Source organism: Callorhinchus milii, unplaced genomic scaffold (assembly GCF_018977255.1).
Source record: "Callorhinchus milii isolate IMCB2004 unplaced genomic scaffold, IMCB_Cmil_1.0 Scaffold9, whole genome shotgun sequence".
Lineage (NCBI taxonomy): Eukaryota > Metazoa > Chordata > Chondrichthyes > Chimaeriformes > Callorhinchidae > Callorhinchus > Callorhinchus milii.
The window spans coordinates 18,378,040-18,402,379 of record NW_024704750.1 but is presented as its reverse complement, the minus strand read 5'-3'; the positions used below and the strand labels follow the sequence as shown (position 1 = coordinate 18,402,379).

The 24,340-nt window shown below is 43.7% G+C and overlaps 1 protein-coding gene and 1 long non-coding RNA gene across 3 annotated transcripts; one reads left to right on the top strand and one right to left on the bottom strand.

Moving 5' to 3' along the window:
• Positions 1–1,089: 1,089 nt before the first annotated feature.
• On the bottom strand, positions 1,090–12,144 carry LOC103178455. Of its 2 annotated transcripts, none has more exons than XR_487846.2 (3): positions 12,073–12,144; positions 5,124–5,247; positions 1,090–1,205 (listed from the first exon to the last, which is right to left on the bottom strand). It is a non-coding gene; the product is annotated as an uncharacterized LOC103178455 (long non-coding RNA). The 2 variants fall into 2 exon arrangements; XR_487845.2 differs by lacking the exon at positions 12,073–12,144 and adding an exon at positions 9,434–9,483.
• ppp1r14d (protein phosphatase 1 regulatory inhibitor subunit 14D) lies at positions 9,602–24,294 on the top strand. Its single transcript, XM_007893204.2, has 4 exons — positions 9,602–9,946; positions 20,696–20,776; positions 22,509–22,541; positions 23,986–24,294. The coding sequence occupies exons 1-4, from the start codon at positions 9,767–9,769 to the stop codon at positions 24,052–24,054; spliced, it is 363 nt and encodes a 120-aa protein (XP_007891395.1). The 5' UTR covers positions 9,602–9,766; the 3' UTR covers positions 24,055–24,294.
• The last annotated feature ends 46 nt before the right edge of the window (positions 24,295–24,340 follow it).

Here is a 24,340-nt window from a genome sequence, read left to right as displayed (position 1 = left end):
CCCAGTGCTGTATTGGAATGTCAGCTTATGGACTATGTGATTCCAAGTTCCGATGTGGGGCTTGAACCCACAACCTGACTTAAGAGGAGAGAGTCCTACCACTGAACCAGGCTGACAAATAGGTTCAACCACTCGTGATCTCAGACAGCGCAATGCTACCTTGGGCTGTTGTCCTGGAGTGTTAGCTCAAGAATCACTGTCTTCAGACGGAGACGAGGGCACTTGTTTATGTGAGAATGACACTTATATTTTGTGCATGGCAGGATCTCAAAGAACAGCAAGAGCGCAAGAGGGCTGATGGATTGAGCCGATTGCGAAAGGCTTTCAAAGATAGCCTGCCCCAGTTCCTGTTTTCCTATGATCTTCCTTTCTTATTATTCTGCTAAGTTGGCCAGGCAAACAGTCTCTGACAATAGCCCTGCCTGCTGCCTCTTTCTTGCTGCCTATTGAGGCAAATCTTCATCTGATTAGTTTGAAGCTGACACGTTTGGTGTTGTTTCTTTTCCCACTGAAAATCGATCTAAGCGACTCTGAATAATTGAAAGCTTCCAACAGACGGTGTCCTGAATCCTGGGACTGTAGTAGATGGAAATACTCAGCTGTTTTTGAAACTCAATCTTTTTGTAGGTACCCTTAAACTGTAAATCTGTTTATCTCAAAGTCAGGATGAGAAGTGAACACCACAACCTTACATCACCCGATCTATTCCATCAACTACCTAAGACAATCATTTCAGAAATGCATTTATTAGATTAAAATTACATTCTGTTCATTGCAGTTTCTTCCGCCACATAATCCAAAACCAACAAACTAAATACACAAAGAAGACATCGCAGTACGGTTGGCTTTACAGTCTGATTTGGGAGGATGATGAATTGTTATCCTCTTCATTCTTCACCTAAAACCAGACCAAAATAAGAGAATTACATTTCAGCCAATTTTCTCCCCGGCATAGATCTATGCTGGGAGCAGAAATAAGCTTGTTACTACTTACTGCTTGGTAAACAGAAGTTTACCTAGCAGTAAGTAGTAACAAGCTTGCCTAAGGTTTTCCCCGAGCAGGAATCGAACCTGGGTCCAATCACTTGCGAGGCGAGTGCTCCAACCAATACGCTACAGGACTCCACATCATGCCTGGACTGGGTGATGTAAGGTTGTGGTGTTCACTTCTTATGTGTCAGATGGTACAATTGTGTTCAGCGATTCTGGAATAGGAGAAGTTAATACTGACTTAACTCATCTCTTCTGTCCAGCTGCATCCAATCCCCATTGGTTACCGCAACCGATCAGTGACTTCTCAAGCAAATCCCACAGTATGTCACCTCATGTGGCACTTTGGAACTTCAGGCCATTTCCTCCAAGGCTCTGGTGTTTGTGCCAGCAAGCCCAATGTGTTATCTAAAGCTCACAGTATACACAGCTGACAATGGCACCACAAAGAGCCTTTTTGAATAATGTTATGGAATCTTTAACATCCAACCGAACAGGCAGACAATTTAAATTAGTAGCTATTATTCATTATTATTTGAACCTGCAACTCTCCTCCCTCTTCCACCTCCTCCATTCTGTTTGTACAGGTCTCCAGACTTACTTAGAACCAAGCAATCAGGGAACAAGGCTGATTTTTCCCTGTTGTCTGCATACAGGAGATGCTGAGGCAATGTAACACCCTCTTGGGGTTAGCCAACTCAGCACAAACCAGGAATCAAACCTGGGAACTTGCAGGTTACGTACTAACCTTCGGGGGAAGGAGTAGAACAATTTAAATTAGTGGCTATTAATCATCGTTATTTCAGAAGTACTGCTACAAACCTGCAACTCTCCTTCCTGTTCCACCTGCTTCATTCTGTTTGTATGGGTCACTTGTCGGGCGCTGACAGTGTCACCCTCCGTGGATGCACTCTACACCTCACCTCGCGGAGCTAATGCAGAACCTCGGTGTCCTGTTCGACCCTCAACTGTCCTCCATCCCCAACATGACTCGCTCGGCTTTTACCCACCTCCGAAATATTGCCCTGCTCCGCCATTTTGTCTCACCACAGGCCACCGAGATCCATGCATTCATCACATCCAGACTCCCTGCAAACTCCCTGCTTGTGGGCCTTCCCAAATCCTCTGTCCGCAGGCTGCAGATCATCTAGAACTGCGACTCTATCACTCAGAGGATAGAGTTCAAGATCCTGGTCCTCACCTTCAAAGCCCTCCATGGCCTCGCTCCTCCTTATTTCTGTGAACCTCCTAACCCCCTACCAACCTGTCCGCTCCCTCCGCTCAGTGTGCTTCAGCCTGCTTCACGTCCCACCGTTGGCAGGCGGGCTTTCAGCCTCTCTGCCTCACCCTCCAGAATTCCATCCCACAATTTACCTCGCCCCCTCCCACGCTTCCTCCCAAACCCGTTTCAAGACCCTCCTCTTCATCCCAGCAGCTTGGGAAGTTCTCAAATGAAAGGTGCTATACAAATGTAATTTTGGGTTATTGTCTTGCTCCTCCTTTCTGTGACTGGGTCTCCCTCTGCCTCCTCGTCCTCCTGGATCTCTCTGCAGCATTTGACACCGTTGACCACACCATCCTCCTCTCCTCCCTCATCCACCTCAGTGGGACCGGATTCGCATGGTTCAATTCCTACTTAACCAACCTCCTCCATTTCATTTTGGCAAATGGTTTCTCCCCCCGCTCCCGCCCGGTCACCTATGGGGTACCCCAACGCTCCATCCTTGACCCTCTTTTCCTTATCTATATATTTACTCTGGGCGATATCATCCGCAGACATGGGGTAGACTTCCACATGTATGTGGACGTCACAGGAATCTACTTTGCCTCCTCCAGTATCGACTCCAGGTCCACCAATGTTCTATCAGCTCATCTGCCAGACATCAGAGCTTGGATGAGTGCAAACTCCCTGCAGCTGAATGTGGACATGACGGAAGCCATACTCCTTGGTTCCCGTCAATGTCTTCACTCATCCGGATCTGAACTCCTTAACCTACCTGGGCTCTCTCTCAGACTTACCGTATCAGTGCGCAATCTAGGCGTCCAATTCGACCCCCAGCTGTCCTTCCTCCCCCACATCCGATACTTGACCCGGACACCCTTCTTCGACCTCCGCCACATTGCCCGCTTCCGACTATATATCTTACCCCAAGTGCAGCTAAAACCCCCTGCATGGGTTTGTCACCTCCAACCTGGATTACTCCAACACACTCCTCGCCGGTCTCCCCAGCTCCACTATTCAAAAGATCCAGCTTATTCAGTACTCTGCCGCCCGTATACTTACCCAGATCAAACTCTTCATCAGTTCTGGCCCAGGCTTCACTGGCTCCCCATCACCGAACAGATCGACTTCAAGATCCTCACACTCGTGTTCAAATCCCTTCACTCTCTGACACCTCCCTACCTCTCCGACCTACTCACTTCCCAATCCACCACCCGGGGCTTCCATTTGACTGCTCGAATGGCACTGGCTGCCTGCTCATCCCTCGCACCCTCCACCCCACCATCAGAGTTTGCGCTTTCAGCCACTATGCTCCGAAACTCTGGAACACTCTCGCTCAATCACTCCACCTTGCTCCCTTTCTCCCCTTTTTCAAGTGCCGACTGAAAACCTTCCTCGTCGACCATGCTGACAGCTATCTCTCCTTCTAGCTCGGAGTCAGGCTCGTGGAGTCCTGTAGCTCAGTGGTTGAGCACTGCTGGAGACCTGAGTTCAATTCCAGCTTCATCTCCTTACTCCACACAGAGCCTAGCTCGGCCACAAATATACAGTCACGTCCTCCCGACGTGAAAAGCGCTACCGCTGTTAAGCGCTCCGAGATGCTGCCCTGAGTGGAGGGCGCGATATAAGTGTGAGTTGTTGTCGTCATTAATTCTCCTCATGCCATCCTTCATGACATCTCCCACTCCAACCATGTACGACCTATATTTTGTGGACAAATTATTGTTTTAAATTTTTTTTAAGTGATTACTTTCCTCGGAAAAGCAATCCACCAATCGACTAACAACCGGATTCCTATCTCCACACTGAAAAGACGTATCTGTTTAGCAGCTCAAGCAATCAATGTGGTCATAAGAGAAAAGATAAAAAAAACAGCTTGATGGCCTTGCTTCTCCTCTAGCCCCTGCACTGTCACACGTGGTATATTTCAAGGCTCCGTTTCAATATCTATATGCCACCCCTATGGTGACATCATCTGCAGACATGGGGTCAACTTCCACATGTATGCGGATGACCCCCAACTCTATCTCTCTGCTTCCAGCCTCGATTCCAGGACCACTGCTGTCCTCACTGACTGCCTGTCAGACATCAAGTCCTGGATGAGAGCCAACTTCCTGTCAACAAGACTGAGGACCTCTTGCTTGGCTCTCGTCAGCACCTTCATACCTCGGGCACTGATAACAGCTCAGGATCCAATACTGAACCTCAGTGTCCTGTTCGACCCTCAACTGTCCTTCATACACCACATCAATGCCATGACACGCTCTGGCTTTCCCCTCCTCCGCAACATCACTCAGCTTTTCCACTGTCTCACACCGCAGGCTGCCGAGTCCCTCATAAACATCCAGGCTCAACTACGCAAACTCCAGGCTTGTCAGCTCCCCAATTCCTTCCCTAGATCATCCAGAACTCTGCAGCCCGTGTCCTCTCCCGCACCAGGCTCCATGACCCTATCACCCCAATCCTCGTCTGTCTCCTCTGGCTTCCCATCACACAGAGGATACAGTTCAAGATCCTGGTCCTCACCTTCAAAGCCCTCCATGCCTTGTTCCCACCTACCTCTACAACCTCCTAACCCCGTACCAACCTGCTCGCTCCCGCTGCTCAGCGGGCTCTGGCCTGCTTCACGTCCCCCACCTTGCTCACCCATGCTAGGCTTCAGATCAATTTAGAACAATTTAAATTGAAATTAGTAGCTATTGATCATTGTTATTTAAAAAGTATTGCGACAAACTTGCAATCTCTCCTCTCTGTTCCATCTACTCCATTCCTGTTAGTATGGATCTCTTGTTTTGCTGCTCTGCTGCTCTAGCCGTGCTCCTATTAATCTTCCCTGCTGGCCATCCCTTCACAACATCTCCAACCACACACAAACCCAGCACAGTCCTTGAGCCCCCTTTTTCCTGCTCACCTTTTAAAGCACAGGTCTAATGACAAACACCAGAAACCTGATCAGCCGTGACAAGTTATTCTGTGCAGCCTCAAGAGCAGGAACCAACCAATTTTCTGCTTTCCTAATCCAAAGGCACTCCAATCTGCAGAGAATAATAATAATGTTAATAATAATAATAATAATAATACGGCTGCCAGTTGCACACAAATCGCAATGGAATGAGCGCAGCAAGCATCCGGAATTGAACCCCTGATCAGCCACACTTTTCCATGGAATCTGCTAAAAACAAACAAAGTTACATTTACAAGTGCTGGGAATGACTATTTCCAACAAGACCCACTCCTCTCACTAATCCACTGAGGCATCAGTAGGTTCTATCATGCACCATCTCACCAACCACATTTGAAAAGACGTTCCAATCCTGTGACCTCCACTGTCCAGTAGAACACCATCACCACCCCAACAAGTACTCCTCCAAATTATACTGCTTCTTATCCTCGAGACATATTGCTGTTCTTCCATTGTCGCTGGGTTAAAGTTCTGGAGCTCACACCATTGCCTTCCTTCTCAGGGCAATGAGGGATGGCCTACCTGCCAACATCCCTCCACAACTTGTTACCTCGCTTCCAGGGTAAGGAGAAATTAACAGCATCACCTCTCACCAAAGACTTTCCTGTGCTCCTAACCCAGACCTGGCTGCTTTGGCAATGCACGTTACTGTAGAAGTAAAAAATAAATTTGATAAAATAAATAAAAAGTGAAGGCAGAGACATCCCGAGTGCCTGAAACATGCATGAAGATGTCTGTAGCTGACATTTATAGTTGCATTGACATAATAATCAGCATCATCAAATGCATCATAATGTGAGAAATGGATATCATTTCAACACCATAAAAGGCAGTGAGTGGGTTTGGGTGCCTATCAAGACCATATAAGGAAAAACATATTAAGATCACCTTGTAAGATTATTTTTGCGGGGCTTAATGGTTTTTAATGGAAGTCTTGCTGCATCTGTATAGGGCCCTGGTGAGACCACACCTGGAATACTGTGTCCAGTTTTGGTCTCCTTATTTAAGGAAGGATGTACTTGCCTTGGAGGGGGTGCAACATAGATTTACTACGTTAATACCAGGGATGAAGGGGATGATAGGCTGACCAATTTGGGCCTATTTTCTCTAGAATATAGAAGAATTAGAGGGGATCTTATAGAAACCTATAAGATCATCAAAGGGCATGATAGAGTAGATAGTGGGAGATTGTTTCCCCTGGTTGGAGAAACTAAAACCAGGGTCACAACCTTAAAATCAGAGGCCAACCCTTTCGCACTGAGTTGAGGAAGAACTTCTTCACTCAAAGGGTGGTGAATGTATGGAACTCACTACCCCAAAGGGCTGTTGACGCTCAGTCCTTGAACATATTCAAGACTGAGATAAATAGGTTTCTTATTGCAAAAGGGATTAAGGGATATGGGGATAAGGCAGGGTCAGGTTATTAGCTGGAGTTAGATTAGAAGATCAGCCATGATTGAATGGCAGGGCAGGCTCGCAGGGCCAAATGGCCTACTCCTGCTCCTACATGTTATGTTATGTTAAGGCTTTTTAATTAATCATTATAAACTTTTAGAATGTATCCTACTTATATAAATATATATATATATATATATACACACATATCACTGTATGGCTAATTAATTAAGGGCATGGATGAGGTTGTTTGCTTTTAACAACCAGTTTAGGGCCCTTGAAAGGGTTGTGTTAATTAGCGTTAGCAAGGGTAAGGATATATTGGCTTGACCAGGCTAAGGTCAGTTTCTGATAACATTCCATTTTGTTCAGTTCCTGGGAAGATGCCATTCCCATCTTGAGATTTGAGTAATTGTGTCCTTGAGCACGAAAATGGAAAACCAGAGACAAAGGCATGGAGGGAGGCTGGTGAATCGGACCAAGGAAGGGAAGACAGAGTTCAAAACACTTAAAAGAAAGAAGTAACTTTGGAAAAGTCGTAATCGTCATAGAGGAACAACATTTCTTCCCAGTGGAATTGAGTAATATCGATTTTACTGTATATTGTCTCAGCTTGAAGGATTGTTAAGCTAACACTTTGACTTGTTGACTATTGCTATTATATATTCAATAAACTTACGAATTATACATCACCATTTTGGTTGTCTCCTTCTGAATCTGAAGCTTAGTGGCCCACAGACACCCATGAAGTTCACCTAAGCTTTTCAAATGCCCTCCTCATTGGTCTCCCTTGTTACATCATAAGGTCCAGCTATTCCAAAACTCCGTCACCCACAACCTCACCCACATAAATATCAACACCCCAGTGCTCGCCAGTCTCCACTATCCCCCAACGACAAGGTGCTCATTCTCAACCTAGAAATCTCTTTATACCCTTCAAACCGCCCTATCTGTGCAATTCCCTACTCCACTCCTCTGCTCACCCCCTTGGTCTACTGCCCTCAGTAACTAAGCCTAACCTAGGGATCTCCTTCCCTCTACCACTCCATCTTGCGTCCTCTCTATCTGTCTTTAAGTTCCACCTCAAAATCTACCTCTTCAACCTTTGGTCCTCTCCATAGTTTGATGTCAGTCCTTGAAGTTATTCTATGTGAAGGGCACCATTGTTGTTGTTGTTGTTGTTGATAAAATAGAAAAGTTGGAATCTAATTTAGGGATTTTGAATGGTTGAGATATTGAACAATGGTCGAGGTACAAGCTGGAATAATAATCCTTGCATTTGATATAGCGCCTTATTATGTCGTCCAAACACTTCAAAACCTTCACAGGATACACTGCAAAGTGTAGTGACTGCGTATTTTATGGCTGAAATGCAGCAGCCAGTTTATGCACAGCAATGTTCCACAATCAGCCATGGAGTGAACGGCCAATTTTATTTAGGAAATTTTCGAATATGCCGTGGAATCTTTAATGTCCACCTGAACAGCAGATAGAACCTCAGTTTAACTCAAATAATGGCACCACTGACAATGCAACCCCACTCCCAGCCCAGCACTGCATTTAGACTATATGATTCCAAGTCCCCATATGAGTCTTGAACACACAAGCTATAATAATAATAATAATAATCCTTGCATTTGATATAGCGCTTTTCACGTCGGGAGGACGTCCCAAAGCGCTTCACAGAACACACTGTAAAGTGAATTGACTGTATATTTGTGGGCGAACGCGGCAGCCAATTGCGCACAGCAGTGTCCTACAAACAGTCGTAGATTGAAAATGACCAATTTATTATTGTTTTTGGTTTTGGAGGGATTATTATTAGGCTCTGTGTGGAGTAAGGAAACTTGCCCAAGGTTTCGCCCTGACCTGCCTGGAATTGAACTCAGGTCTCTCGCTTGCAAAGCGAGTGCTCTAACCACTGAGCTACAGGACTCCACAAGCGAGACTCCTACCACTGCACCAGGCTGACCTTTCAAAATGCAGGATTTAGTGTAATGACCACAAATCTAACTAAGGGATTTGGAATAATTTATGTAGAATGCATTTTAATGCATTTCTAGGACCGAGCTGAAAGCTGCATATGGACAGAACAAACACACTTGTCATCCCATGACTTGTCTTAGTGAGGTAAATTCTGAATACTGTGTATATTACAATTATAAATACAGTAAACTCCTCATAACTTGTCACTCCCAGGGAAAGGGGCTCAATGTTGAGTTATTCGGAATGACAAGTTAGGCATAAGTATAAATATTAAATAAATGCGGCTGGGATATTGACAGCACTGCCTTAACTGGTAGTGACAATCCAAGGTCAACTTATCAGAAGGTATACTGTATTAGAATGCAGGGTGTTACTCATATTCCTAGGCGGGGTGAAGCCTTAAACAAGTTTCCTTACTCCTCACGCCTTTGTTTACATAGCAGTAACTAGAAAGTTAGTTGATTGACAAGGATTATTATTATTAAAAATACAGGGAAGGAATAATTTCTATAACAGAGGTGTATGCTGCTACACTTAATATTACAAATCTAGGAATGTGGTGTCTTGTATAAACTCAGTGAAACCCTGTAAATATTAAATTAGTAAATTGATTTGCTGCTTTCGAGCATTAAATGCTATCATCTTAAAAGCTTAAAACCTCATTTTTTGCCCACACAATAGTCAATTATTATAATATAGTAACAATTTACTTTACGGTATATTCTGTGGAGCACTGTGAGACTTCTGAATGACGTGATAAAGCACTACATCAAATGTGAGGATTAAATTAATAATTCTGCGTTAGGAAAGGGTATTACAATTCAAAGTGCTTATCCACAGGGCTCCTCCTCGACAGTTGACAGGAGAATCAATTATACCTTGCAGCAGCCTTCTCACGGGGCTATTGTCCTTTCTTTCCCATCCTGTTTATGGAATACTCCACCAATGTAACATTCTTTGTGTGTTAACAGTGAGGAGCCTCCAGACTGTGTGCTGGTTTGGAACGCTTTGTTAGTACATTGTGCTATCAGAGGGTTACAAGGGTGCGTTTGTCTGCTAGTATCTCCATCTGCCAGTGTAGTGAGAGAACGAGAAGGGGGAGGAAAGGGTTGAGCTTTCCCTAACCGCACGTACAGGCTGCAGACTGCTCCCAGCTCAGATAACAAGGTGTTTATTGCACTACTGCACACACAAGCCAGCTCTACACCACAATGGCGGAGCCCAGTACACAGTCTAGGGTTTATTTCCAAGCAGCGAGCAAAGAAGAGGAGCAGCCCACGCATCGTAAAATGGGGAAATTCACCGTCAAATATGACAGGAAAGATTTGCAGAAGAGACTGGAGGTAGAGGAATGGATGGACGTTCAAATCCGTCAATTGCTGGGTTGTAAGGTGAGTGTTTCTGTGTGTGAGTGTGTGTATGGATGAGCTGTGATCCTTAAGCTTGGCTGAGGTCGTGGACAATATTGCAAAGCTTTCTGTTTGATTATTAACTTACGAGAAGTTTCTGCACAGCCTTAAGAAAATAAACAGGACCGAATCAACTGGTTTTTCAAGGCAAGGTTTTCAACTAAATAGTCAGGTTGATTGATAGGGTTTTTGTAATAATCTGTGAATATGAGCAATTTCTTTGAACACTTGCAATGACAGCACAAGGGACCTGAGAAACATAAATACCATTACGCAGTAAAACATGCCTGGACCATAAAACTACCTTTGGAACCAGTTTTGTTACATTTTATAGAGGTGCAGAAAGACCTCAGTATGATTCATTAATATACGATCAGACTTATCACAACAACAAATTGCACTTGTACAGGGCACTTCACGTCGGAAAGACATCCCAGGGCGTTGGATAGTCAGGGTTTTTTCGACCCGAGTTGGGGTCAGGAGGGATAGAGGGCAGAGCGGAGGGGGTGGCAGGGTAGTCGAAGGCACGGATGAAGAGGAAGGTCTTTAGATGGGACTTGAAGGAGGCAAGAGAGGGGGTGAGGTGGAGAGATTGCAGGATAGAGTTCCAAAGTGTGGGGGCAGAGATGCTGAATGCCCTCCCGCCAATGGTGGGGCGGGAATTGCGGGGGACCTGAAGCAGGCCGATGTCCGCCGAGCGGAGGGAGCAGATAGACTCATATGGGATTAGGAGGCTGCAGAGGTAGGGGGGAGCAAGATCGTAGAGGGCTTTGAAGTTGAGAACGAAGGTTTTGTACTCGATTCTCTGAGGGATGAGGAGCCAGTGAAGCCGGGCAAGAATGGGAGTGATTGGTTCGTGGAGCCTGGTGCAGGAGAGGACACAAGCTGCAGAGTTTTGAATAATCTCTGCTGTCAAGACGTTTCAAAATGCTTCACAGGATATAACGTGTAGTGACTGTATTTTGTGGGTCCTCTCGCCATGCAAAAAATTTTTGTCACTCAATCCACAACTGATTGTGGGCTGTGTTCAATTGGCTGCCATGTTTCACCCAGAAAATACAGTCAATCCACTTTACAATATATCCTGTGAAGCGCTTTGAGACGTCTCAACATCGTGATAAGGCACTGTGACAAATGAAGGGATTATTATTATTATATTACTCACTCTTGTGGAATGGACTATATATGTATCTTCATTGTAAGGTCACTCTCATTTTAGCTTAGAGTTAAAAGCAAAATAAAAAAATGGATTCACGTTCATTCGGTGGCAAAGAGATGTGAGGAGTACGGATGGGATGTGATTCACAAGCGAGGAAGTGGTATAGGTAAACCAAGGATAAATGAATTCATGTAATAAGACAAAGATCAGGAACTGGAGGGAATGCTGGAGAATTGCTGGAGTTTTTTTTCCCGGTGTCTTGTCCAATAATCCTCCAAATAAAATTGGTCACTCACCCCATGGCTGTTTGTGGGACATTGCTGTGCACACCTGGCTATCGCAGCTAAATACACAGTAAATCCACTTAATAGTATATCCTGTGGAGCGCTTTGAGATATCTCAAGGACATGTTAAGGTGCTACATCAAATGCAAGGATAATTATTATTATAGATTGCAATAGAACCGAAGAGCATCAGATGCAGCCTCGGAATAGTATCGGATATAGTTTGGGATACGGAGTGAAAACCTATTGGATGTTATACCAACAAATGACATTTGAGTAGCACCTTTCACCTTGTGCAGACATCCAAAGGCATTACTAATCTTCCATACAAATCGGTCAATCGCTTTATCGGCTGCTTGTGGGATGTTGCTGTGCGCGGGTTAGCTGCTACGTTTCCTTTCAAAGAACAGTCACTACACAGTGAAGCAATGAAGCAACGCCCTGTGAAGCTCTTTGAGATGGTTTGCATGTTAGAAGCACAGTATCAAATGCAAGGATTATTATTAGACAATTCAATCCAAATACAGATTTTATTCTGTTGAAAAAGATTTAATTGTTAAAAGGGTGGTGATCTGTTTTTAATTCTTTCTTCCGCCTCCCGCCACCTCCCACCCGAATAACCCAGTAACACGGCAAGTATCAGAGCCCCCGACTAATTTGCCCACCTCTGTTTTATTCCATCGCATAATTCTTCCCATTTCCCGGAGCGAAGATTCTGTCTTCCTGTTCTCGAGAGCAGACAGAGGGAGAGAGGGAACTGTGAGCTGAGGGAGAGAAGCTTCCGGGTGGGGGGGGGGGGGGGGGGGGTTGTGACTCTGGAGCTATGTGTATCTCGATGCTGTGCATTTGCATCACTAACAACAAGATTACATTTGTATAGCGCCTTTCACATTGGGAGGAAGTCCCAAACATCTCCCCTCTGCTCAAAGGATTTAACAATATCTAACCCCGTACCATCCAGCAAAGAATGAAAATAATAATAATCCTTGCATTTGATGGAGCACCTTATCAAGTCATTGAGACATCTCGAAATGTTTCACACGATATACTGCAAAGTGGATTGACTCTGTATTTTGTGGGCGAAACGCAGCAGCCAGTTTGTGCACAGCAATGTACCACAAACAGCCATGGAGTGAATGACCAATATTATTTGGGGGATTGATGGTCAGGACACTGGGAGAAACTCCTTTCTCTTTCTCAAGTAGCGCCACGGGGTCTTCAACATCCACCTGAACAGGCAGACGGGACTTCGGTTAAATGTCTCAACATATGCCTTATGTCCTTTTAGAGAATTCTTGTCAGCAGAGTCTGCAGTTCGATCTACTGAGGAAAAATATGCACAGTAATAATGGTTTTGTTTTATAAATACAGAGATACAGTGTTATGTACACTCCGTACTGAATTATAATTACGGGATAACACACAGATCGAGAAGATCCCAGGTTTTACAGAGTATAATAATAATAATCCTTGCATTTGATATAAATAACGCTTTTCACGTCTTCCAGACGTCTCAAAGCGCTTCACAGAATATACTGTAACGTGAAGACTGTATATTTGTGGGCGAAACACGGCAGCCAATTGCGCACAGCAGTATCCCACAAACAGTCGTGGATTGAAGTGACCAAGTTATTATTGTTTTTTTCTTGAGGGGTTATTATCAGGCCTGTGGAGTAAGGAAACTTGCCCAAGGTTTCACCCTGCCGGGAAACGAACCCAGGTCTCTCACTTGTGAGGCGAGTGATCTAACCAGTGAGCTACAGGACTCCACATTCAGGACTATACTCTTGTTAAGTTACGTGAACTCACTACACGAAGCATTAAGGCTGCTATATAATAATAATAATAATCATTGCATTTGACATAGCGCCTATCATGTCTTTGAGACGTCTCAAAGCGCTTCACAGAATATACTGCAAACTGAATTGACTGTATATTTTTGGGTGAAATGCGTTAGCCAATTGTGCCCGCCAACAGTCATGGATTGAGTGACAATTTATTTTTTATACATATACATTTTGAAGGGATTATTACCCCCGGAAAAGCAATTCGACAATCGACTAACAACTTACTGCTAGGTAAACAGAGGCATGTGGAGTGAGTAAATTTGCCTAACGTTTTGCCCTGGTCAGCAATCAAACTCAGGTAATTTCACTTGCGAGGCGAGTGCTCTAACCAATATGCTTCGGGACTCCAGGAATGAAGCAATTTTAAAAAAGGAGTGTTAAAAGGAATAGCAATAATAATCCTTGTGTTTGATATCGCAATTTATCACACCATTGAAATGTCTCAAAGAGCTTTGTGGGATTTACTGTGCAGAGTTACTGTGTATATTGTTGGCTGTGTATTTTGGAGATTGGAATGAGATCAGGTGTTTTTTGTGCAGAAAAACACCAGTACAGGCTCGATTGGCTGAATGGCATCTTTCTCTGCTGTAACATTCTCTGATTTAACTGTGTTCCATGTTGCTTTAAGCTAACTGCAGGCAGATTCAGTCTCATGACAGAAACCGTTGTGAAGTTGCATACAGAGCTCGAATTACTGCATCTCTGAGTTCCTGAGAATACAATGTATTTCAGGAGGGTCACAAGGGGAATTAATATGTCAACTGTTGTACAGAATGATTAACTTTCAGAAAAAGGACAAGATGAGGGGAGGCAAAGAAGTGGGGTGGTGACTTTGCTGTGGTCGATAAATTCACTGGAATCATTATATTGCCTCCACATTATAAGATAGAGAAACATTAAATATTTTTAGGATACAGCCTACATTTTGGAATATTTTACAGAGGTCATAGTGACATTTTTGCCAGCTCAGGAGGAACAGAGGATGACTCACACACTTCATAGTACCTCATAATGTTTCTCCTCCCTGCGGTTCCAACGTACTAATCCTTTCCCTTCAGTTAAATTATTAATGCAGATAAATTATTGGTATTTGTACCTGTGGCCATTGCAATGCTAACTCCTATAATAATCCTTGCATTTGATATAGCACCTAATCACACCGTTGAGACGTCTCAAAGCACTCCATAGGATATTCTGTAAAGTGGTGTAGTGACTGTATTTTGTGGGTGAAATGCGGCAACCAATTGCACACAGCAATGTTACGCAAACAGCCATGCATTGAGCGACTAATTTAATGTGGGTGATTGCTGGCCAGGACACCAGGAGAAACTCGTAAAGTGTAGTGACTGTATTTTGTGGGCGAAACGTGGCAGCAAATTGCGCACAGCAATTTCACACAAACAGTCATGGATTGAGTGACAAGTTTTTTTGGGAGAGGGGATTATTACCCCCGGAAATTGATCCGCCAATTGACTAAAAACAGGTTCCTACTTACTGCTAGATATTTAACACTTTAACATTCTAGATCCCTGGATGGCTTGAACCCTGTAGATGGACTTTGACAGAATTGTCTCATTGCCGTTAAACAGGATCCTTTCATCCACATCCAACTCCCAAGTAGCAAACATTCAGGCTAATACAAGTGGAACTGCCTACAACTCAAAAGATTGAGCCAATCTTGATCAAGGTAACATCAAAGATGCCCAGTCTTTCAGATGACAAAGTTAATAAGGTTAAGATATTTTCTAGCCATGTGTGGGATCTTGCTGTGCACAGCATGACAGCTGAATTTGCTTTCAAAAGCAGTCATTGCACTTGACAGTAATTACTGTAAGATATTGAGATATTTTGACATGGTAAAATATTATAAAAATATTATTAAAAAGTCCTTTCTTTCTATGGTAAAAGCATTCAGCAGACAAACTACAGTGTTTCGGAACTTGGCTTCACACGAGCTGCAATTAGACTGTTAACAGCATAAAACTCCTTTGGGATGTAGTCTCGCAGTCCTATTTACATCCGTCTTTTCCCTTCATTTGTAGTTTGGGGATGAGTTCGGCCCCAGGGAAAGATCCTCCTCGACGGCTGAGATTGATGGTGACAGACATCGATAGAGAGTTTGAAAGCTAATCGTGGAGAGGTAGCCAAAACTAAATAAAAAAGCTTCACTGCTTCAAAAGCAAATACACATGACACCATTACAAATCATTTCAAGGAAGATGTAATAAAGATCAACATTATCAACAGTCCCCAGAACATGACTAAGGAAAAAAGGCGAAACAAAAAATGCTTTTCGAAGTAGATGTGTTTGGCCTTTCAACAGTCGAACCTCACTATAATGAACACCAAATACCCTGAGATAACAATCTTTTCTGTTGGTCCCGGGTGGGGGAGTGGGGGGAGGCAGGTGTTATAGTGAGGTTCGACTGTACATTAACTTGTCGGATACTTGTGACAAATTCAGCTATAAATAACCACTGGTGTTAAACCTGCTGTGAGGATCACCGAGTAAAATCATGATGGACAAACCGTTAAGCAGTTAATATGCTCCAATTAAAAAAAATTTCTCCGCACAAAGAAAAGAGCTTTGCCTTTAACATTTCCACAGTATTGTTTGTTTTGCTTCCAGAATTACTCCCACGTGTAACATTATGTGCTGCACGGAAATTCACCCCCACGGTTTGCTGACTGCTCTCTCAGTGTAGGAATAGAAGATAACCTGACCTTTTCAAAAGGCTTTGTGTCAAAGGATTGGTTATCAGGGAACCAGAAAGCATTTTCACTTCCTGCCTCTGCTTCCCTGAATCCCTATGGTAATGCTCAAATCTAAGAGCCTTTTCCAGATATCAGCCATCTCCACAGTTAACTGCAGTGCGGTGCTGTGAGTTTGGTTTGATGGTGGCCACTTTGACAATGGACAGCCTTGTTTGTCTCAGGTTGAGCCTGCTCTGCTGCCTCTTATTCCCCCCGGAACTATTCCAGCAACTTACAGCAAGTCACAGAAAACAGTATTAGCAACAACAAATGACATTTATATAGCGCCTTTCACATCGGGATGAAGTCCCAAGGTGCTGGGACAGGTAAGGGTTTGCACCTGAGCTGCGGGCTAGAGTCAAGAGATGTAGAGGGCAAAAGGAGGAAGTGTTGGGAAGATGACCAAAGGCACGGTCAAAGTGGAAGGTCTTGAGATGGACTTTGAAGGAGGCAAGGGAGGGGGCGAGGCAGAGGAGATCTGGGATGGAGTTCCAGAGGGTGGTAAAAGGCTGAAGACCCGACCTCTGATGGTGGAGCGGGCAGAGCGGGGGACGTAGAGAGTGGAGCAGGCCTATGCCCCCCCCCCCCCCCCCGAGCAGAGGGAACGGACAGGTTGGTAAGGTTTTAGGAGTTCCCAGAAGGTAGAGTGGAGCAAGACAGTGGAGGGCTTTTAACGGTGAGGACAAGGATTTTAAACTCGATCCTCTGGGGGATTTGGAGCCAGTGAAGATTGGGGGTGATCAGCTCACAGAGCTTAGTGCGGCTCAATTGTCTATATAGTTTGTTGATGCACGTGTGGAAAGTTGAAAGGTGGTGGGGTGCAGCCTGAATAGGGTTTTGCCCACAAAATACATAGTCAATCCACTTCGCAATATATTCTGTGACCTGCTTTGAGAGTCTCAACAACTTGATAAGGCGCTATATCAAATGCAAGGACTATTATTGTTATTATTATTAATAATAGAAGCTCCTGTCCTATCCTTACCAAATTGCACTATAGCCCTGAAGAGGTTAACCTACTCAAACAATGGATCATTCTCTATTGCAGAAATGATGCCTTTGGCCAGCGTGGGTGTTTTTTGTTCGCATTATGAGCAGAAGGAGTGCGTGTGTGCGTGTGTGTGTGAAATGAATAATAATCCGCTGTTTTTAAAAGAGAAACACTGTGACCGCCAGTTTTCACCCCGGTCAGCTGGCAGTTGAATGAATTTGTTTTGCGCTAATATCAGCAGTGCCTGGCACCGCCCGCCCTGCCCTCCCGCCCCCCCCCCCCCGCCTTCCCCTTGCCATCACAGCAACATTTTACTGCGAACACACAAGCATGAATAGACAATGTATTGGCTCTCCAGGTCACAGACTTCAGTCCCAGGACTACCCGACACAGCTCTCTACTTTGCTTCCTTTCTCACTTGGCTGGCACTTAGCTGGAAGGGGAGAAGCGATGTGAACAGGCACACACCATTGCAGAAAAATATGTAATAGCACACGGCAAAATACAATTAGTTGTTAGGTGAAGGCTTGTTCGAAGGCAAGCTGATGTGCAGTTTCCAACTGTACTTAAATGGAGTTCCACAGAGTAGTGATTAGCAAGCGAGAGGATCCGCATTCGATTTCCAGGCAGCGCGAAACCTTAGGAAAGTTTCCTTACTTCACCTGCCTCTATATACCTAGCAGTAAGTAGCAGTAAGTAGGAACCTGGTTGTTAGTCAATTGGCTGATTGCTTTCCGGGGTTAATAAACCCTCCAAAAAATAAGGTGGTCGCTCAATGCCCGACTGTTTGTGGAATCCTGTTCTACACAATTGGTTGCCGCGTTTCGCCCACAAAATACACAGTCAATCCATTTTACAATATATTCTGTGAAGCGCTTTTGAGTCATCTCAACGACATCATAAGGTACTATATCAAACGCAAGGATTATATAATTATATTATTATTAAGCACCCTTTGACCACTCAGGAATAGTGAGAGTCTTCATGGTGACCTCAGTGTATCAGACCACTTGTCTGCTGTCCTTGGTTTGGTGACCGGAAGCTTGAATAGCCATTGCAATGTGATAGTCCTGGCTAGGTGTCTGGAGGCCATTAAAGTTCAAATCATGTAAATGCAGAGCTCGGTTGCTAAATAATAAAATACAATTTACATTTTTTATGTGACATCCTAAAGCGCTTCACAGGATGTACTATGAAGTGCAGTGACTGTGGGAGCTAAGTTACACTCAGCAATGTCTCACATACAGCCATGGAGTTAATGACCAATTTTATTGGGGGGGATTGTTGATCAGGACACCCGGAGAGAGAAGCTCCCTTGTCTTTTTGAATAATGCCGTGGGATCTTTAACACCCACCTGATCAGGCAGACAGGACCTTGATTTAACATCTCATTCGAAGGACAATGCAGTACACCGCAGCACTGCCCTGGAGTGTCATCTTAGATAATATGAGTACCAAGTCCTGATGTGGGGCTTGAACCCACAACCCTCTGCCTCAGAGGCGAGAGTGCTATCACTAAGCCAGGATTATTATTATTGCTTGTCTGGCTCGAACCACCCCAAAAGGCTTTGATTTTGCAGGGTAAAAAAGAGCTGAGTGGGAAGCCAGCTCAGCTCCAAAACAACCCCAATCACCCCCCCACCCCCCTGCCCACTCAGGTAGGCAGTAGGTTGTCCTTAACCAAATAGAAAGGATATCCGTTGAATTAGTAGAACAGTAGTAGGGGTTTTAGTGCCCTTGGTTTCGGGAAAAAAAGGAAAACTATCTTGTGGTCTCGAAGATGTGATAAGACGCTATATCAAATGCAAGCATTATTATTATTATTATTATCCCAGAATCAAATAAATTTACAGCACAGAAGAAGACCATTTAGCCCTTGTGTCTGTGCTGGCTATTTTAAGAGCAATCCTTTTGGTCCCATTTAACTTTCCTTTCCCCCAAACGCCAGTAATTTACTCCTGTTTAGGTATTTATTTGATTCCCTTTTGACAGCTAATATAGATTCTGCCTCAACCACCACATCTGTCAGGGCATTCCACATCCTAACCACTGTGTGTGTGAAAACATTTCTCGTAATCTCCTAATCACTGCAGTAAAGTGTTTGTGTGTGTGTGTGAGAGAAGACGTTCAGTGAGAACAGAATCAGTTTTGCTCAGGATTGGTCTGTCCTTAATGCACTCCCAGGATTTATTATTCTGTGTATATAACCTGTCTGAACCGTTTGATTAGATTCAGCAATGTTGCTTGGCATCCATTATTCTGTATAGAGACAATCTGAACCCCTTGGTTAGATTCCAGCCTCACTAATTCCCTCGCAGGCTTCATTATTCTCAATATAAATCATCCGAATCCCTCAATTAGATTCCAGCCTACAACTCACTCCGGGAAACATTATTCTGTGATTAACTGTAAATGACTGCAGTTTGAAACTTACTTCTGGGTCTTCCTAATTCTCTAGATATCAGATTTCAATCCTGTGAGATAGACAGTCAGATGAGGATTCCTGTGAATTTTTAATAAAGAGTAATGTAGATCCGAGTGGAGCTTCCTGGCAGTGTACATTTGGAGGACAGTTTGCACTGAGGACACTGTTGTACAGCTGGGAATACTTTTTGCTCTGTCTGTTGATTGATTGCATCCCACTTATAATGTGGAGTCCTGTAGCTTAGTGGTTAGAGCTCTTGCCTCCCAAGCGAGAGGAGCTTGGTACCATTCCCGGGCAGAGCAAACCCATAGACAAGTTTCCTTATTCCACATTCCTCTGTTTACCTAGCAGTAAGTAGGAACCTGGTTGTTAGTTGTTTGGCGGATCGCTTTCTGGGGATAATAGTAGCTCACAAAAATATTTGGTCACTCAATCCATATTTGTGGGATTATGTGTGCAAATTGACTGCCGCGATTCACCCACAAAATTCAGTCAATTCTCTTTACAATATATTCTGTGAAGACATCTCAATGACGTAATTAGACCTATGTCAAATGCAAGGATTATTATTATTATTGGAACAATGGGAATTATTACAATGGGAATTTTAAAACAAGGATTCAGTTGTCAGGGATATTTTAAACAGATTGTGTACATATAAAAAATAATAATAATAATAATAATTCTTAATAATTCTTAATAATAATCCTTGCATTTGATATAGCGCTTACTGTACTTTATACAGTACAGTATAAACACATATAAATATGTGTGTGCGAGTTTCTGTACTTGTACAGTGCAGAGGACAGAAGTCTGACCAGCTCAGGAATGACATCTCCTCTCCATGTGCTGTGCAGACACCACTTGAGTTGAACAATATATTAGAGAGAAACCACATACATCAACACGTTCCATGTGTTTACCATCATGTATATATGTTAACTGGATTAACTGTGCATTATTATATGATTGTTTACCCAGCAGTAAGTAGGAACCCTGTTGTTTAGTTGATTGGCAGATCGCTTTCCGGGGTAATAATCCCCAATAAAAAATGTGGTCACTCAATCTACAACTGTTTGTGGGACATTGCTCTGTGCAATTGGCCTGCCGTATTTCACTCACAAAAATACACAGTCACTCCATTTTACAATACACCCTGTGAAGCGTTTTGAGACATCTCAATGACCTGATAAGGTACTATATCAAATGCAAGGATTATTGTTATCATTATTAATAATACAGACTCTTATTCTCATTTCACTTACTGTCAGGAGGAGGAAACGCCCGTGTTGGAGATCGACGTTGATGAATTGTTAGAACTTCCTGATGAGAAACAGAGATCCAAACTCCAGGTAAACACTGCCAGCTTGGGAATTAGCGCTCGTTGAAGGTTTCACTGGAACATAGAGTGAGCCGTGCGGCTCTGGTTGGAATCCCAATCCAATCGTCTAAAACAGAGCTGCACAAGATCTGTCACAGCTAAGAAAAAATATATACAGTGGAAACCACTTTAACCGGACGCGGGTTAATCGCAAATGCCGGATGAATCGAACAAAAACGCCCAGTCCCGATTCTATTTTAATTATGGGGTTAATCCGGACACAATCCCGCGCTGGTCACCACTGCGGCTACTCACTCTGTGTCTCGACACGGTTCCATTTCCCCCGCGAGTCGGCAACTCTTGAGGTGGAAATAGGAGGAGTCAAATTGTGATTGATTGGCTGTCAATCAGCGAGGGGAGCGGAGGAACGAGGAAGAAACAAGGGAGGATGATGGTTTGGCTGTCGCGGGAAGCATCGTCAAGGGGTTTGGTTGTCGAGGGAAGCCTTGTGGTGGGGTTTGGTTGTTGGGGGAGCGGCTTTGCTGCAATGCGGGGCCAATACCGCAAAACTCGGGACTGTTGTGAGGTGTGTAACTGGTGTCTCCCCTTGCGCATGCCCTCACCTCCCCAGGGAGGCACACCATATAGTTTGAGAACCTCTGATCTAAATCATTTCAACTTGTAATAATAATAATAATAATAATAATCCTTGCATTTGATATAGCGCTTTTCACGTCAGGAGGACGTCCCAAAGCGCTTCACAGAACACACTGTAAAGTGAATTGATTGTATATTTGTGGGCGAACGCGGCAGCCAATTGCGCACAGCAATGAATTTGTCTTCACTAAAGGAAATGGGATGGGTTTCTACTCTGTTACTACTCCCGTTCTAATGAGGAACTCTCAGCTCCTTTCCCCGTACTTGGTTTAACACCAGGTTCCCTCTCAGTGGAGGAGTCTCACCACCAGGACTCCTCGAAAACTAATCAGATGCTCATAAAATGTTGGGTGTATCTTTTTCTCCCATTCTGTACGCTAGACTTACGGGATTTCCTGATTGCAACATGACAAGACTCCAACAGCGCATTGGGATCTCTTGACAACACAAAGATAGCTTTTCCTCTTCAACATGCTGCAGACCCATTCCTGTGCTATCCCCTATCTTGGCTGAAGTCTTACCAGTCTTCAGAGGTTCAGTTCAAGTGCATCCAGATTGTCATTATGTGCCACTGTGTTATTAGCCTGTGGACATCATGACATTGAACAGTGGCTGTTAATTTTTAGAGTTAGGTGTCAGCCAGGTTCAGTTGGTAGCGTTCACCTCTTAGTCAAAAGGTTGTGGGTTGATCTTCTGACTCAGGACTTTGAACTCACCTTCCAGACTGATATGATATAATGTATAAATACAACTTGTTATTGTCATTGTTGACACTACAGTGCAATACTGGGATCTACTGATCCTTCAGATCAGTCGTTATAGGTCATTCACTACGTGACTGCTGGTGGAACACTGCTGTGCGCAATTGGCTGTCGCGTTTCGCCCACAAAATATACAGTCAATCCATTTTACAATATATTCTGTGAAGCGCTTTGAGACTTCTCAATGATGTGATAAAGTACTATTTCAAATGCAAGGATTATTATTATTATTATTATTATATTACACTTCGCAGTAAAATCGTGTCTTCAGCTGTTGACATTTTTAATGTCTTCAATGTCTGTTACCGGCAGTTTTAAAGTGACACTTTGTCTTTTAACCCACAGGCGATCCTACAAGGCTGCTGTAAACCCACAGATGTAAGTGAGATCCACCATTTGATTCCTTTCTTACTTTGGAAATGTTAGCACATCCAGTGGGCAGATCGATCTGAGAGTCTATGTATTTGCAGGAAAGGCCTCACCCAACAAATCTGGTCACCAGTCAACACCCAAAGTCAACTTGTTCAAGGTTCACAGTGATGGCATTCTAAGAGATAAACTCCCTCAAGCTAGTTGTTATCTGGTTGGTCAGTGAGTAAGAGATTTTCCACAAATAATGTAATAAAAAAGATACTAAACCGTCTGTTAAGAAAAAAAACTAATTGGTTCCTGATGTTCACATCAGATAGTCTCCTGGAATCCAATTAACTGACTAATAATCCTTTTGTCCGAGGCAGATATTTGAAGAATTTACAGTTAATACCTGGGTGTCAGCTTGGCTCACATGATAGCACTCTCACCTCTGAGTCAGATGGTTGCAGGTTCAAGGGACTTTGAGCTCACATCATAAGCTCCAGTGCACTACTGGGGGGAGTCCTATATTTTTGGAGGTGTCACCCTTTGGATGAGACATTAAACCAAGGACCCATCTGCCATGATATAAAGTACATTCACTGTCAAGATACCAGGGATGAGAAGCAGGTGTTCAAAGATTTAAAATGAGCCAAATGACCTCCTGTCCTGTCCTGTTCCACCCCTTCCCTTGCATCTTTCAAGGTCTATCTCAAGACCTTCCTCTTCGACCACACCTTCGGTCATCTTTCCCCCCAACCCTCACCAATTGCAATCCCAGGCTTGGGTGCAAACACTTGGGAGGGCCTCCCGATATGAAAGACGTTATATAAATGCAAGTTTGTGGTTGTAAATTTTACGATTTTCTGAATCAGTACTTTGAACTCACATTCTAGACTGATGTAATGTATAGATACAACTTGTTGTTTGTGTTATTGTTGACCCTCCAGTGCAATACTGGGGTCTTTAAATGTTGTGGACTAAGCGAGTACCTGATGTAAAAGACTGAGGGATGACTTCTTTAGATATTGGAGAGAGGTTGGAGGTTGAGGGAAGTGATTTGATTGAGGTTTTTAAAATAATAAAGGCCCACAAAAAATACATACTCAATTCACTTTACAGAATATCCTGTGAGATGTTTCAAATCAGAAAACATTTCTTCAACCGAGGGTTGAGTGTAGAAAGAACACATTTCTGTTGCACGTAGATGCAGAGAGGATTGGGATGTTTAAAAGGGAGATGGATAGATCAATTAATTGGGAATTAAGTAAAGCTTTAGAGTCTATTGTCACTAGGGTGTTGACAAGAGAGATGAGACCTCATCTAATCTGGAGCAGATTAACACTTCGTTAATAGGTTGTATCAGTGTCAGGGGTAGGATCTAACTGTGTTCGAGATGTTTCAACGCGTTAATTAAAATGTAATTAAAATCGAACAACCTCAAAAGTAACTTTGTTCCATTTAATCCTAGGATTTTATTAATGAGCTGCTGATTAGAATAAAGGGTCTGCGGAAAATGACAACTCCTCAGAAGAAGTGACCCGGAGAGATGGCCCACCGGAGGGCAGAGAGCGGATGCGGGGGAGATAGAAAGCGAGAGAGAGAGAGAGAGCGGGAGACCATGTGGTCAGATGGACCTCACCGTCATCTGTTTGTGTACATAGTCTCGGGAGTCGGGGAGAGTCTGTCATGTCAAAATGGTCACTGGACTGAAATTTTCCAAACTAAGTAGGACCTTGGGTCAAAGTTTACGCGTTTGTAAAGAGGTCGGGCGTGAACTCTGTGTGTATTTATGAACATTTCTGTGTTTTTTTTGTTAATAAAGA